Source organism: Parasteatoda tepidariorum, chromosome 11 (genome assembly GCF_982258835.1).
Source record: "Parasteatoda tepidariorum strain Cologne lab strain chromosome 11, Ptep-v5.0, whole genome shotgun sequence".
Lineage (NCBI taxonomy): Eukaryota > Metazoa > Arthropoda > Arachnida > Araneae > Theridiidae > Parasteatoda > Parasteatoda tepidariorum.
In genome coordinates, this window is record NC_141765.1 from 20,104,330 (window position 1) to 20,122,428 (window position 18,099).

Below are 18,099 nucleotides of genomic sequence, written 5' to 3' on the forward strand. Positions count from 1 at the left end.
TCATTGCCGAAGTACCATCTATCATTCATATATTATAACTTTTTATTTCCCCCTACCTAACCCATTAAACGCCGATACTTATGCCACCCCAAATAAATTGGAATTTTTGTATATTTAAAGGGATAATATGCACTTGCATGCATATGTAGTTTAAAAAAAACCAAAACTGTAGTTAAGCATCTGGAATGTTCCTTTTTATGTCAATTAGCTGCCATCATTTACTGTCTTCAGTAATATCAAAATTTGTAATAACAATAAAATAACATATACATAAGATTTAGTGAAGTTATTTTTACTATGCAATTAAAAGTAAGAACAGTTAAGTCTGCGATACGATAAAATAAAAACAACATACAAATAAGCAAAATTTACACATAGCATAGAGGATAATATTTTAGTTTGGACTTAGTAGTACACAAAGGAATGAAGCAAGATTATAAAATCATTTCAAACAATTCAAAAATATTTTAAAATTAAAATATAATTATCCCTATTATACAACTAAAAATATACATACATTTTATGAGTGCGGGCTTTTGTTTCAGTAGGTATATGGCAGCCTGAAGAGCAATAAAAAATACACGCCAACTAGAACTCGAATGTAAACAATCTACAGGCGAAATCCAAAGCACGCAAACATGGTGTTTCGAAAATAATTCACGTTCCGTGTGAATGCGCGCTGAAGTCAATTTCGGAAGAATGGGAGTCGTTGGAAGATGAATCATGCAGCAAAAGGACTTCAACTGTAAAAACCGATGGAAATGTTGACAGAATCTGGGATCTTGATTTTTCAGATGTCGGATTGATGATAAGAATGATTAAACAACGGTTTAATTTTGCACACCATCGCTTATCAAATATTGAACAATGAATTTAAGTTAAACTTTAAGAGAAAGATCATGATTGTACGATTAAACATTAAGAACGGCAATTCGTTTGTTACACAAAAATGTCCATGCTTTTGGCAACACATTCCTGGGGCTCCTCAACCTTTTTACTCACCTAACTTGAGTTCTTTTAAGCTTCAGACAGAAGGCTATCTGAGGTTGATAGTAATCTACCTCAGAGCAACCAACTTAGAGAGGTTATTTTTGAAGTGCAGAGTGCGCAAAATAAAAACGGAACCACTTGAATAACTTTTAATTTATTGCATTCTACGACTCAATCTTAATGGCTCAAGGGAGTGACCTCAAATATGCTAATAAATAAGTACAGACTATTTTTAAAGTTACGGAATCGAACACAAAAGAGTACTTTCTCTGAATAAACATGCTTTTTTTCGACAGATTCGTGTGTCTGACCTCCAAATTACAGTGGGTAGCCGAAATTTGGGAAATATGGTCCCAATAGTTAGGACTGGAGGGCGCTATAAAGTCTGGACCCCTTAATGTTAATTTTACTTCGTGCGTATTTTGCTATATCTCTAGAACTTTTTAAGAGAATTGAAAAACGCAATTATAATTGCACGCAATTATAAAATTCCTTTATTTAAAGATAATTCCTTTAAAAAAATAACTTTTAGTAAATATTTATTATTTTTTATTACTTTATTTAATAATGGTAGGAAAATATTTGAATTGTAAGCCTTACAATTTTTTACATCATTTTAAGGAACATAATTTTACATGGCAAAATGCAAAATGCGAGGAACATTGGATCAATAGTTCCTGAGAAATCGAATTTTAAATATCTGACATTTTTGAAATTCATTTTGAAATTCTAAAACATTCAGGCTTTCGGGAGTTTTAGGACTTTTCGGAGAAATTTAAAGGATTTTTGGTAATATTTTAAGGATTTTCAGGTATTTTTTTTAAAGATTTTGGGAATTTTTATGGATTTTAAGCAGTTTTTCGGTTTTAGTAATTAATTAATACTATGAAATCCCCAAAATCTTAAAAAAAATTGAAAATCCTTAAAATATCACTAAAAATTCTAAATCCTGAATCTTTAATGATTCAGAATTCCCAATTCATATCTAATCACAGTATTAATTTTAGTAAAGACCGTTGTCTATCTCCAGAAACGGCTTAAGCCTTTTCGGCGTCTGATCAATTGATGCCTACTACTCCTAGACATAAAGGCGGCCGGTATGCAATGCTGACCATATTGCCACTATCGATTTGTTGGTTTTGAAATTGTGAAGCTATAAATTTCATGACTCTTTGCCCTATAATTGGCTATTGCTGAAGTTCTTACTTTATTATCATAATAAATATATGCACAGAATTTCATAACAGAAAAATGCCAAAAGAAAGAATCAGATACGGATAGAAATATTTAACTATTTATGTAAATAAAAAAGAATCATATTGAAATAAAGTATTTTATTTTGTTATGTAATTCATTTTCACCGAATCTTTCTACAATCTTTTTGAATACTTAATTATGGACAGCTGTTGTACAATTAGTATTTCGAGAAAGTTTTCTTTTTATCAGTCAAAAACAAATAAAGCATTACATATTTCAATTCCATTCAGTTTCACACACGTAAGTTTCAGTTCAAAGAATTGTTATTACTCTACAAATATAAAGATTTTTAAAACTGAAACAAAAGAGAAATTAAACAATATCTCAAAAATAAATAAACTAACGAGTATTATTCAATAAGACGTTTTCTCTTGATTTCTGATTTAGAACAAAACAATTCAATTATTTGATATGACTCTATGTGTAGTTATGAATATCAATATTTACCGTCTCACTGCTTCTGATTCCTTTTACTGATGTCTCTTACACGTCTAATATAACAATGTAAAGAATTCAGAGTGGATCGTAAATGTTGACCGTAAGAGCTGTTGAACATGCTCCGCCATCTTTACACTCGTGAATCTCTTATTAGATTCCTCGTGCACAAAATTAAACAGAGTAGTGTAACATTATCTGTGGTGTAAGACAAGTCATTATTCGAGAACTTCACAAAGGATTTCTATGATAACATTTGATGTTATTCTGTTCACAAACATTAAATTCTCCTCCTTCACTTCATATGAATATTACTGCAAACAGAATCCATAGTTCATTTATATCACAATTAATCGTTGAATAGGAAGCTAATTAATAAATGCTTTCGGATTGTTTAATGAAGTGATATGAAAGTTGATGACAATTGAAGTTTATCAGTTTAATAAATTGAAATATTTGTCGAACCAAGTTTTAATAAAATTAATTTATTTTGAGATATTTTAGAATTAGTTCGGGCTTATTCATAGAATTCAGGATTGAATGGTTAATATTTTTGTTAATTGCCTCTAAATGGTTTATTTCTTCATGTAAGCACCAATATATTTAAAAATTAAGTCACAAATTTAATTGCTGTAGAGTAAGACCGAAAACTAAACTAACTTAAAAATTTAATTTTGTTACGTATGAACGATGTAAGAAAAGTAGAATATTAAGGTTTGAAAACAATTCGATTAATTAGAATATTGTTATGAATGACTGACCTAGTTAATGTTTCACATTAGAACAATTTCGTTTTCATATTTTTTTTATTGAAGAACAAGGAAAAGCACTGCCCTTACAAAAAATGCTGTTATGTTTACCAAAAATAGTGTTATGTTTAGCACCAAAAATAACCTCAATAATGAATCTCAATTTCATCCGCATTTACACCTCATAAAATTAACTACATACATACGAGCAATACTTTTAATTGAAATCGGGGGAAATTATTTGCATCTCAAAAACACTTATTTGCTTGAGTGTGAAGAAATAACATGAAAAGTGCGCTAAAAAATGGACCAACCTGAATAACTTTTGATCTAATGATTGGATCTTCACGTTCTAGGACTCAATCTTACTGACTCAAGGATGTGACATCAAATATGCCAATTAATAAGAGCAGACGATAATGTGACTTTGATGTTGCTCTATTTTGTGATATCACATAAAAGTTTCCATGACTATTTATTGTGACTCTTATGACAAATATACTTTACTGAGACTAAAATCACTTGAAAAATTTGTTGCCACTTTGTTGCAACTTTGATCCCTTGAAAGTCACATGGAAACCACTTTATGCCTTGTCTTACTAAAGTTCCAGGAGTATTTTTACGACTTCCCATTTTGTTCTCATATTCACTTTTTGTCGAATTTATTTCATTGAAGTCACATGTAAACTTTTATGCGACTTGTCTCACTAAAGTTATGATTCCACTCTATACCGGACAGTCATTTACAATATTTACAGGTTTTGTTAACACTTTTTTAGTGACTAATTTCTTACAATTAAATATGACAATCCCAAATGGTCATAATGATTACATTCAAAAGAGAGATCTGTTTCAATATTTCCGAGAGCGTTCAGACATGATTTTGAAAAAGAATTTGTTTCCGCAAACTTGTTGGATTAAAAAAATTGCTTCCGTATAATATTGCTCCATTCCCTAAACCTCACAGTGTTAGAAAAAAGATTTCAAATGTTAAACATCCCTTGTCTAACTATCGGACAATATTTAAAAAAAAAATTATTTTATATTATTTATTTGTAGAAAGACTTTGTATGTTTTTAAACCAAATGTTACTTTTTAAAATAGTTTTCCTTCTGCTTTTGAAATATTCACTGCTATTCAATATGCTTACAATTTCTTCAAGATTCATGTTAAAAATTTCAAATTTTATATAACTCTTATATCCACTAACAGTCTTGAAATGATTTATTTTTTTCAAAAATATTATTACCGAGGGAGAAAAATAATGCATTTTTTGTGCGAGCAAATACTAAGCATTTTCACCAGTCGTTTTATAATCTTTTAATTTTAATTAGTTTTATTCTATTTTGCGTACATTTGGATTAATATTGATTATGTTTGCACTAAACAGATTATTTTCGGGGAAAAATGCAGATAAATTTTCAATAGAATGCTATGCATTATGCATTAAAGCACATATTGTATTCAGATATTATAGGATTATCAGATATAACATTTACATTTATAATAAATTCAATGGATATATTTTAAATAACAGAGTAATTAAATTATATGTATGTAAAACAATAAAAAGTTTTATATATTTTTAAATATATTATATAGTTTTGTTCTAAATCTTAAATACCAATTAATTTTTGATTTAATTAACTTTAATTTTATAAATGAATATAAATTTAATAAGCCTTTAATTTTAATTAAGGGTTGGCGATATGTATGAAAAATTTAAGAAATGAGTGCTGTTCAAAATTTTAATTAAATTCAAATAACCTGATTTAATTAAAAACTAAACCCTTTGACGCTAGGAGAAATAGGGAATGATTTTCAATAAATGTATTTTTTGCCTGATAGAATTCGAAAATCGCAAAAAAATCATTGCTTAATTAGCCAAAGACAATTTAATATATAATGCTGTAAATGTTTGTGACGCCACAACAGGCATAACATATTTCCTAGCTTTTAAAATCTCTTAATTAATTTTTTTAAACATTTTCGATCGAATTTTAATTAAATTAAGCCAATTATTTAATTTTTATTACACTTTATAAAGAGCGAATATAAAATATTTTATTCTTTTCTTATCAATCAATGTAACGACAAATTTTTTATTTCAATACTAATGCAAAACTCATTAATTCACTGTCGTGACTAAATTGAAAACAAAAATCTATTTATAACTCGTTATTCTTTAATTCTTTCCACAAAAATGTTATAGAGAGAATTAGTAAATCGGTTATAATGATTCTCACATTCTTTTAGGATATTCCGTTAAGCCGAATTATTTTCAAATTAAATATTGATTATGGGGGGGGGGTTGGCTTTATTTTTGTCTATGTTATCTATCGACAAATCGCCAACCATGGATCTCTTCCCTTGTTCCTAAATGTCCGTTGGGAACAATTAATTTTCTTCTAATTTCGAATTTTTGATGATTGGAGTGGAGGCTTCGTTCTCCTGGCCCTAACCAATAAATTGATATTTTAACAGAAATTATTGATGTTAAGAGAATGATTTTCTTGATCCATTTAAGGTACTTTTCTTTATTTTTATATTTTTGGAACGTGGTCATGTTCAACTTATGTTTTACATAGTCAATAAATTTTTCCTAAACTATTTTATACATTTCTCTGGGATAAATATCATCACATCATATCCAAATTAAGATGCATCTGAAACAACCATATTACTTTAATTCTACAAAGAAACTACACCCCACTTATCACTATGGACTAAGAATTTTGAACTAAAACTACTACTACAATGTTATTTCATTTTAATAATAAATTTAAAAAAAATCAATCATACTTTTTTATAAAAACTTCGTACAAAATGTTTTAATTTATAAATAAAGTAATAAATATGTTCAAATTATTATTGCCTACTCATAAGTTATTGAATATGACTAACAGTGACAATGGATTGTATGAAATCATTAAAAGCTTTTTTTAAAAAAAAAATAAAACTTAAGACCTGGATATAGTGTACAAAAGATAGGATACTTTAAAAAATAACATAAAAATTGTTAGCAATATGTATTATTAGCTGAGTCTTTTTTTAATAAGAACTGTATAAATACATCAAAATCAAGGTTGAAATTGAATCACTAATTGCTATCGGAATATTGGGTAATCAACCAAAATACCATCCTCTAGATGACACCATAACCAGATGGCGACAGTCACGGAGTCTCTTTGTGAAGTCACATATGACCTCTGCGACTTCGATGCGACCGCTTTTCAAGGTTACTATGTCCGCCTTTGGTGACGTCCCTTTTTGACGTCACATTGACATCAACATGAGACCACATTCAGATATTTAGTTGTCGCAGTCACCTAACCATTTGGCGAAGATGTTACCTATTCACGTCTCAACATGGTCACGGTTGACGAAACTGTGATATATTTACGTCTCAACAGAGTCACCGAGGGACGAGGATGTGACATATTCACGTCTCAACTCAAGATCAAAGATCTTCTCGACAAAGTCACATCTTGATCTCAACTGGGTCAAGATGTGACGAAATTGTGAAATGTACGTCTCAGTTGGGTCACCGTGTGACTGATCTGAGACGAGAATACGTCACATTCTTGACACATGGTGACGTTACTGAGACAGCTATATGTCTCATTGTGGTCTCGGTTGACGTCAAAATGTGACGTCCCCAAAAGTAGACATTTGACCTTCAAAAATCGTCGCATCGATGTTGCAGAGTTCACATGTGACTTCACAAATAAGCCTCCGTGACTGTCACATTTTTGTTGCAATCTGATAACGGTGCTATTTGGGTATTTCTTAAGTTATCCACGAAAAAGTGCTTGCTCATTACATGAAATTGAAATAGTAAAGGGTTCAATATCTTTTTAATGGATGCTCTAAGCACGATGGAAAGCGATCCCGATAGTCTTTAATGACTTTAATTGATATTGATTTTGCTTCTTGTTGTGTTTTATAATATTGCTGCATTATTTCATAAATTTCATACCTCTTTCAACGATGTTATTCACAATTGAAATGTAAGTTTTCCGATTAATGTTACCTGTATGTCCATGTTATGTTGATTTGCGTGCAGCAGTTGAGGATATTGATTGATTATCAATTCGCAGACTTACTAACAATAAATCAGGTCGGATTATAAATCGCTTAAAAATGTGTTTTTAGTTACAAATTTATGTATATTTTTAAGTGAACATTCAGTAACTCTTTTTTTATAAAAACCGAGATGTTTGGACTTAAATTAAACGATTCTCTTATTGAATGCCTTGGCTATAGTTTGTATTTACTAATATATTTCTGTTCGAAATGAAATGTATAATCAAAAACTGCAACACCAGTAAGATACATCAAATGTTCGCAAAAGTTTTGTTTCTTCCCCTGAAAAACATTTTCCTTTACTTCCTTGTCTGAAAAAAGAAGTCCTTCGAAACTATATATGAGATGGTGTTTTGAAAGTAAAGAAAACATTTAAAAAAAATATTATTAAGCCATAAGTAGCTTCTTCCTTCTACATTCTAATATAGTACCATTTAAATTGAAGACAATAAGACAAGGCACAATTTTTATTTCGTACAAGAGTTCAAGTATACCTCTTGAATATAAAAAGACACCACGGAAATCAAATACACATAAATGGTTTTTATCGATAGAAAGACACAAAAATAATTTGCAGCGCCTTTTTGCCTTTAAAACAGTGACGCCTCCTTTTCAGAGGTACACGAGGCAAAATAAGCATGCGGAATTTTGAAATTTTGAATTATTGGAATTTTGAAATCACCCAATGTGGTTTACGATGTCCATAATAAACTTTATAGCTGACGTTAAGGTTACGTTACTCGTATTTCATCAATGCTATATAAGAGATCTTTTATCATATAAAGTAAGGTTGTATGAGAATAATATGCTAACTTATAAGTATTGAGAGTTAACACTTATTTATAACTGTTTGGCGAAGTTTTGCCTATCTCTAGCCAGTGCAGTCAATTTTGAAAAGGGTGCAAAATATAAGAAAACATGTACTATTAAAAGGTATACAGATAAAAAAAATGAGAAGGCTGTGTGCATTCACCCTTTGAGTTTCACCCTTTGAATACCACCTTGATCAAAAAGTTCTCGGAATAACCCCTGGGTGACGCTACCTTCGTTCGGATTTAAGTTCTGTTTTTTTTGTTTAGTTGGTACATCTGTTGTTGATATTCCCTCTAAATCGTAGCGTCATAACTTGACGTTTGCAAGAGTTACGTAGCCAAGAGTACATCTATCTCTGTGTGTGTTGGCGATTTCTTACAATTTCAGAAATTGATTTAAATTTGCAACAGCGAACTTGTATTAAATTTTGCTTAAAAAACGGCTTTAATGGTGCGCTAACGTTGGAAATGTTGGAAAAGTGTTTCGGCAACGATTCTCTAAAGAAAACGGTCGTTTACCAGTGGCACGAGTGGTTCAAAAGTGGTCGTGAGTCAATCGAAGATGATGAACGCAGTGGCAGACCATCGACATCGAAAACTGACGAAAACATTGATAAAGTAAAAGAAATATTGTTCAATAACAGCAAATTAACCATCAGGGAGATAGCGGAGGGCTTGAACATTGCCTATATATCCGTCCAAGACATTTTGGTTAATGATTTGGGTTTCCGTCGTGTAGCAACAAAGTTGGTCCCAAAAGACCTCATTTTCACGCAAAAAAGAGACCGTGTTGACGTCGCAAAAGACATGATTTGCGAGGCTGAATCCGATCCCACATTCATCAAAGGATCATTACTGGAGACGAGACGTGGGTTTTATGAGTACGACACGCAATCCAGACATCAGGCAAGTGAATGGCGTTCATCAAAGTAAAAATCGCAGGAAGCTCTGATGAACATACTGAAAAACGAATATAAAAAAACGTTTCGAGGATTGGATCAAGCGCTGGCATAAGTGTGTTGCAGTCGATGGGGATTACTTTGAAGGGGACAATATAGATTTAGATTAATAAACTTGTATTTTTAAGTTTCTGAATAAATTCCTTGAACTTTTTGATCAAGGTGGTAAGAGTTTCAGTAAGCGGAACACAAGTATAAAATAAGAGGCAATTTGTGCCTTTAAATTTTGGAGACACAAATGAACCTTTAAAATTTAAAGGCAAAAATGTTTCATTTTTTTTCTCTAAAGTTAGAAGTATTGTTTTTAGAGTGTACCTGGTATGGTGAAAAGCAACTTGTAATCAAAATGTAATTCTATATGCTTCACGAGCCTAAAAACATAATACCTAGTTCCTTTTTATCGTCTCTGTGTCATAAAAAAACTGTTAAATGACAACTGTTAACTGAAATAATGTTGAACTGAAACATTCACTTCTTTGATTTGGGAGGAATTTCTTCGGGTTGAAGAAAATTAGAGCCAGTATCGCACAATATTTACAGTTAATATTTAAGCAGATATCTTTTGATGTATGTCATTAGAAGATAATTCTCTGTTCCGCTTCCCCATTTGAGCAATATTAGGGTATGGTACTCTATTATTCTTCAGGTAAAAAGGCAAAAGAATTGCATGGGACACCTGTAATGTAAAGTTAAATATCACAATTGCCCTTTGTGAATTGATTGATTGATTTTGTAAACTGACCAAGATGTGTTGAAACCATTATAGAGAATTATAGATTTCCTATATTAACTCCGCAGTTACAGCAACGGATCTGTTAATAACACAAAGAAACACTTATTTCCTCAGAAAGGTAAAGTAATTGAGCCGTTTAGCTCCCTTCTCAAAGTATCACATTCTGCATACAAAGACCATTATTGCTGGGATCATGATGGTCCTAGCTTCAGTGTGTAAACAGCCATGTGAAGAAAGTGAAAGAAAGGCGATTGAAGGTTGAAAGAAATTGATTGAAGACTTAGATCTGTTGTTGGAAATGCCAACCTGCTGCATAAGAAAAAGAAGTTTCATTTATCAAAATCATGAATCTCTGAAGTTTCTGAAGGTGAACTAGCTGTCAACTGAAGGTGATTTTTTTGTGAGCATAATATTGACTTGCAAGCATAATTATATTTTCGATGCACGCAAATCTACACAAGCTGGCTTTAGCACTAAAACCCTTAAAAAACGCACGAAAGCTGCCATTTTAATGTGCACAGTTACAAAAAAAAATTATAAGTGAGATGGTATCAAATCCAAAATAAAACATTCAGAGACTTAGAATATGTCCCTAAAGTTACATGCATCTACTATTAAAAGCATTATTATTTCAGCAATCAGCAGTACCATAGACGCAAAGAGTAAACGTGTTCCCGAAAGCCAGAACTGCCGATACAGCTAGCAACCCTTCCCATATTTTGAATTCTACTCGATGAAGTATAAAAAAAATGCTTTAAAATATACTGTCAAAATATACAGCACCCAGGATGTCGATACTCTTTGCTATAAACATTTACGGAACTAAAAATCTGATATATCTTATTTTTTACAGTAATATTTATTACAAAATTACTTAATCGCTGTGGTTAAATAAATTATTACTGCAAAATAAATTATTACTGTAAAATATACAGAATAAAAATTTTCAGTCAAAATGGATTTTACGTCAAAATTAATTTTGCGGATCATGACCCCAGGGTGCCGGTAAATTTACCAAAATTTGATCTAGATTTTTCTACAGTGTGGGGGTTATTTAAAATTATGATTTAGTTTATATTTGAAATTATTTGATTTAGTAAGGTGTATAACATTGTATTTACTTATTTTATTTAGATTTTTTTTTTTTTTGGTAATTTGTAAAATCACTCTTTTTACAGAATTGACTATATTTGCAACCACTAAAGCACCACTTAGAACTTCAAGAATGACACATAATGTTTCAGATATTAGTTTTAGAGTCAGAAAGAAAGCTAAGGGAAAGGAAATAAAAAAAATAAAATTAAAAAATAAATGGCACATTAATTCAAGGTAATATTAATAAAGGTAACGTTAATAAAGTTAACATATTAATTCAAGCTTTTTATTCTTTCTCTTTCCTAAAAGTATCCATTGGTAGATTTGAGATGAAGTTTGCGTTAATAAATTAAAGAGAATTGCAATGCCGAAGTTTTTGCTAATTAGCTCGAGTCCTCTAAATTAGCTTACGAAATAGTAACGTAATTTGAGTGTATAGTTTCATTTTATTCCTAATTAAACAAAAGTATAAAAAAGGGAGATTCTAGCGTTCGCTCTTGAAGCAATGAATTATTTATTGATTCATTGACAAGGGATATTTTAAAATACACTGCATAAAAATAAATTAATTTTATTAGCGATTCTGAAATGTATCAAATAAATTAGAAACTATGCTCTGAAAAAAAACATAACAACTTAATAACATTATGTAATATAATAACATTATATATATACTAGCATTAATGAGTTGGAAATATGTAATAAAAATAATTATTTAATAAGTGTGTTCAAAGAAAATTTAGGTTCATAATTATTGTTTAAAAACAATCTCCTAAAATGTGATTTTAAAAAAAATTAGATCATTTTCCACGTTTGCTTAACTTTATTTCCTATTTAGTATTTAGCTTGTACACTGTAAAAAAATTCCAGATTAAATTACGATAGAAAGTATCAAAACTTTGGGTGGATTTTTCGCAAAACCATTTTACCGTAAAATTCATTTCACCGTAAAATCTATTTTTACCGTAAACTATTATACCGTCATTTTTACTGTAATATTTATTTAATTAGAAGGATCCAGTGATTTTATGGTAATTATTACTATAAAAACAGATTTATATATGTATCAGAAGTGTATCAGATTTTTTTTCAGTAACATGTTTCGGTAAAAATGGGTTTTACGATAAAAAATACCGGCACCCTGAGTTCCGGTATTTTTTACAGTAATTTGATCCGGAATTTGTTGCATTGCATAGTATGTAGATAAAAAAAAAATTTTGCGCTGGTATAAACAAAGGTGACGCTCAAAAGAAAATACAATTAACAAATTTCTCAGAATTCTATATAATATAAACTAATCACAAAGAATTCCAATGCTTAAAATTTTTTCTCATTTATTGCAGTTCTTTTAAATTTTATTTAATGTCATTTATATAGTGCGTGAAAGCATCTTTTGTACGTTAATATTTTAAATATAATATATTATATTAAAGTATTTTTTGTACGTCAATATATTGAAAACAAGTACTACTTACAAGTATAACTTTAAATTCACTGAAGAGATTTAATAAGCTATTCATAAATAAATCAAACAAATGACTAATATTCTCGTTTATTGCCTAAGTCGTTGAGTTATTTTCTCTACTTGAACTACCCCTTAATACGCTTTGAGTACATTTGGAATGTCTTATCCTTCCTCTTAATCCTTAACGCAATTGAAAAATCCACTTTAAAAGAAACAACGCGAATCCAATCTCTTGAAATGGTCTAAGAAGTATCGATACAAAGTGAGATAATTTAGGATTTTGACAAGAGAGAATAGTCGTCTTGAATGAAAAATAAGCGAGTCGAGAAATAAATGCAGAAATGGTCTCTGTATAGATGTCTTGGATAGGTCCATTGAAATATCATCCACCCGCCAAATGGATGAAATGGAATCGGCATCACTGAGTTGGTCACGCCCGCTGGACATTGGAGAAAAGAAAAAAAAATTTGAACGTGAGGCGAATGACATACCTCTATAAGAATGTGTCACTTTCCATCATTATAATGTGATTGAACTATAGAAAAGATATAAATGTACCTTAAAAATGAAATGAAACGAAAACCGTCTATTTGTTTTGTTTTTTTCAATTTTTGAACATCTTATTTACGCAATTTTTCATTTTAACACTGTTTTGCTGGTGCGCATACGACTATCTAATATTTTGTTTATTTTATATTATTTCGTTTTGCTCATTTTTTTTTTATTTCAGTTTAGATACAAGAACAATATTAAGCAATTTATAATATTTTCAAATTTTAGTAAAGGAGATAAAAAAAAATTGAAATGCTTTTTGTAAATATGATTGTATTTTTACAACCAGAGGCCTATCTTAGAGGATGAAGATAATGTAAGTTTTGTGGCACAAAATACAGAAAATGACAATAGAGTGTTCTCAAACGTACTCAATCAAAGTAATAAAATCATAAAATATTGAAAAAATGAGAAAAAAGATGAGAGAACAAACAGGATAGCCTGATAGTCGTGAAACCGCCATTTTATTTCTATTAAGAAGAGCGTAAGTTACGAATTTCTCTCGAGATCTGAGTTACGAATTTTGAAAATAACTGTATGCAAATGTGTAGCATGTTATTGTGTACTTAAATTAATAATGGAATGTATTTAAAACTATTAATTGCTTTAAATGTCCTCTCCGAATAGGGTTAAACATGTGTGAAAACACAATAATTTTGTCCTAACATCCTCTCAGTGACAAAGCATTTTTGTTCAATTAAAATTGCTTGAACTAACTTATTAAACTACCTTATGAATTACTAAGAAATATTAAAAAATCACACACACAGCGAAATCAACTCGAAAAAATCAAATGAGTGCTCACGTTTTTTGCTAATACTGAAAGGAGATAGATAATTAAAATCAAGAAAGTTTTCGTTTTTCCCAAATATGTAATAAACTGTTTACACTGAGGTGACAAGTCGCGAGAAACATTTTCATATCATGTCAGTCCTCCACTAGAACTACGAATTGCAATAACGTGGCCACGGCATGGACTCAGCAAATAGTTGGAAGACTTTCGAGAAATTCTCAGCCATGCATAATTGCGAAAGTGTTGCGGATGCAGAACTTTGTGCACGAAATTACCTGTCAATTATATCCCATTAATGTTCAATGGGATTCATGTCAAGCGATATAAGTGGTCAAATAACTCGCTGGAACTGTCAAAAATAATCTTCAATCTTGTCTGGAACTAATAATGCCGGTCGGTGACATAGCACATTTGCCACCCATAAAAATTCAATAGTTGTTTGCACAAAGTCCATGAATGGCTGCAAGTGGTCTCCAAGTAGCTGAACATAACCGTTTCCAGTCATTAATCGGTACGATTGGACCATAGGTCTGAGTTCATACCATGAAAAAGCAGCTCACATCATTATGGAGCTACCACCAGATTGCTTGTTAAAAAACTTAGGTACATGACTTCGTCAAGTCTGCGCAACACTCGAATGCTCCAATAAGCTCTGACCAGTTGAAACCTAATTTGTTCCAACCAAGCTATTGCTTTTCAGTCGTCTTGGGTCCAAGAAATATAGTCTCGAGCCCAAGGGAGGCGCTGGACGCGATGGCGTGCTGTTAAAAAAAACCTCGATGTTACTTGCGGTTGTTACTTGTCTGTTAACACTGAAAATTAGACGCACACACGTCGGCAGCCTCGGTCATTAAATCTAGGCTGTTGGCCACTACATTGTTCAAGGTGGGAGGTTATGATTAAAATTAAGTATTCTCGGCACACTAATGACATCGTAGACCTAGGAATGCTGAATTCCTTCATTGTCTTCTCAGTGAATGTTGAGGTGATAGTACTTTTTTTATAATGGGACGCATTTGGATTTGGAAAATAACTTCAAAAATAAAAATTTTATTTTTCAAGCTCATTTAATGCCATGTGTTTAAAATCAATAATTTTTGCAAAATTGTTACAATAATTTTAAACTCCTATTTTGTTTTAATTTAAATTTTATTGCTGTTAAATCTTTTTAAGAAGTTTTTTAGCCGCACATTAATTCTCTTTACTTGCATAACCCTTTTACGAAGTCGGTTCTCAGTAAAAGTGTTTATTGACTGTTTGACACGAATTCATTGTGCACAATTCTGTATCTATCAAAGAAGCAAATCACGTTCTTGATCTTTGGCTTAGTCATTCATTTTTTTTTGGGGGGGGGGGGAATGCAGTGGAGAGTATTAAATGTACCATTCTATGCTCTGGCGTTGGATTTCTACGTTATACTCAGATTATTATTATTTCTACGTTATACTATTTCGTCACTATTAATGGAATGTTTTTAAAAAATGGGAATCTTTTTCAATCGGTTTCAAAATGTCTATAAACCTATTTCTCCTCATGCTCTTTTCTTTCTGCAAGAGGTTTTCGGGATTGTTTTCAAGCTATTGGATTATTAATTTCTCCTCTAATTCCCAATTCAATTTTAAAAATCTGAGTAATGGTGGTGGGATTCAAATTCAATTGTTCTTAGATTATTTTGATTGTCAACAGATAATCTGAATAAGCAAGTTCCCGATTCATTAGTTCTTGCTGTTGAAAGGGAGATTTACCTTTCATCAACTCTTGTTCTACTGAAAATGACTTAAACTACCGATAAACCTGGGCTCTTGACAAATTGCTGTCCTCGTAGGATTTCTGAAGCTTTGCAAGCAACTCTGTTGCACTGCTTCAAAGTCTGAAATAACATTTGATAGCACTATGTTGCCTCTGTCGACCAGGTACCTGAGTGGTTTGCGCTTCTGATTGCGAAGACAGGTTGCGAATCCCGCTCAGGGCATGAATGTTTCTCTCTGTGTGCTGTCTTCTGTTGTGTGTGATGTGTGAATGTGTGAATGAAACCACCCTATGAACGGGTATCTGTGGCAGTGTGCCTTGGGTAATGGTGCTCGCCAGGTAACGCAAAAGGAGCAACATCTCCAGCATCTTCCTTGGCGCGAACGATAAGTTCAGAGAATGCCGTTAAAAAAACTATGATGCTTCATATTAAAGCCACCTAACTTTGGACAGTGAAAGAAATATGATAACGGATAACTACATGAATCTACTGAGTTCAAACTTGTACTGAAGGCATATGATATACTCACTTACCAAACTTCCAGGTTTGGGTAATTGAGAATTACCATATCGAGTATTACGTTGTCTGTCTCTATATTTAATTTGCTCATTTCGTAATAGCTAATAATGTAGAAAAATATAAGAATTTTAAATGTTAGATTAATGACCTTTGATGTACCTTCACAGAAAACAGCGGAGTACAAAGAGTTAAACCAAAGGAATTTATTTAACAGTTGTAGAGATTTCACCAATTATATCGATTTTTAATTAAATAGATTTTTTATTCGAATGCATACGTTCCTTCTCTAATGTTCATAAATAGGGCATTTAGTACATCATGGAAATTATTTTTTTATGGATATTTTTTTCTTTTATCGTCTTTTGTCTCTGTTAAAAAGACTTGGAATATTTTAGTAAAGATTAAGAGCAAAACTTGTAATACTTTTCTTTTAAATTTTGGTACTAGTTACAACTATATATATTATGAGGTTCATCAAAAATAAACATTAAATTAATTAACATTTAAATAACATGGTTAATTTGAAATTAATTTTCCCTCCAAAAATTTACAATAATTTGGAACGTAAGTTCATTTTAATTCTGTTAAGCTATTAAGTTTATTTCTTGTGAAAGCAACAAAGTTTTTTTTGAGAATTACTTTATTCCAGAAAGCCGTAATTATGTTCTTCTTCAATTTACGATCCCATATAAAACTTTTATGGATTACAATATTTTTTACTTAAGAAATTTTATTTCTCAAATAGTAAACAGTTTTAAGAAAGCGAATAAAACATTTTACCCAATTAAATATTTAATAACAAAAATACAGTAAACTCTCAGTAACAAGGAATAGCTTGGTGAATCGTATTTTTTTTTTTAATAAAATATAGGGTTTATAAAATATCCATAGCATTAAAACGATTAAATAATCTTATCAAACCTGTAAAAAGAGTCTCTAACAAAGAGTAATTATTAGGAAAATTATCACTACTAAAACAAACATACGTTTAAAATATAATTAAAGGATTATTTTACAAATGAGGAAACGTTTTCAGTTTGAACTAATTTTTATATCTTTTGCTGCATTTTTTAACTTCCGTTAAAGCGTTAATCACATCCCGGTCAACATATATTTAATCAGGGTTTGATGGGAATACAGTGAAAGTTTGTGGTCCAATCTTTTCTGTTTTACATTCGAGCCTATTTTCTACAGTATCTGTTTCAGACAAAGATTATTGTTTTTCAAAATGTTTGGTATTATACTTATTCATAATACTTCTAAGTAATTAAAAAAATGAAGTTTTTGAAGTATCTAAGTACAAATGAGTATGATCATACCACAATACATTAAAAAAGGGCCAAAAGAACGGATATAAACCATAAAGTGCATAGAAAAATGATATGCAGATTGCTTTAAAATACCATATAAAAAACTATCGCTATATAAAATTCGATAAATATCGATATATAATTATCGATGGAAACTGCTTAGATATTTCATTTCTAAAGTTTTTAAACTATTTTTACGTAAGCATCAATCCCTGTTTCTAATTGCAGCTATTTAATCAGTTATTTCTCTTAAATAAATCTGTTAGGATTAAAAAGTTATTATTGAAATACTTCACGGATAAACTGACACTCAATAATTACAATATACCTATATTTATTTTATTTTCTTAATTTTCATTAAAATCATACAATTAAAGGTACTTCAATGGAATATTCACGTCGTTGCTGCTTGTAAAACTGCAACTATTTAATTTAGAGTGGAACGTTGGTCATTAAAACTGTAAAAAAAAAACCCAAAACCAAATTTTTTTATTTGATTCTTTTCATATTGTTTTATTTTAAAACTTCGTTGAACAGCCAATTTTGAGCTTTCGACTTCCAATGTTCAACTCTTTGGCCTTGTAATCTTTAACC

General features: G+C 30.7%; 1 protein-coding gene across 1 annotated transcript; it reads left to right on the forward strand.

Moving 5' to 3' along the window:
- Positions 1 to 8,797: 8,797 nt before the first annotated feature.
- Positions 8,798 to 9,262, forward strand: LOC107451010 (protein GVQW3-like). The gene has a single exon (XM_016066962.1). The coding sequence runs from the start codon at positions 8,798 to 8,800 to the stop codon at positions 9,260 to 9,262; it is 465 nt and encodes a 154-aa protein (XP_015922448.1).
- The last annotated feature ends 8,837 nt before the right edge of the window (positions 9,263 to 18,099 follow it).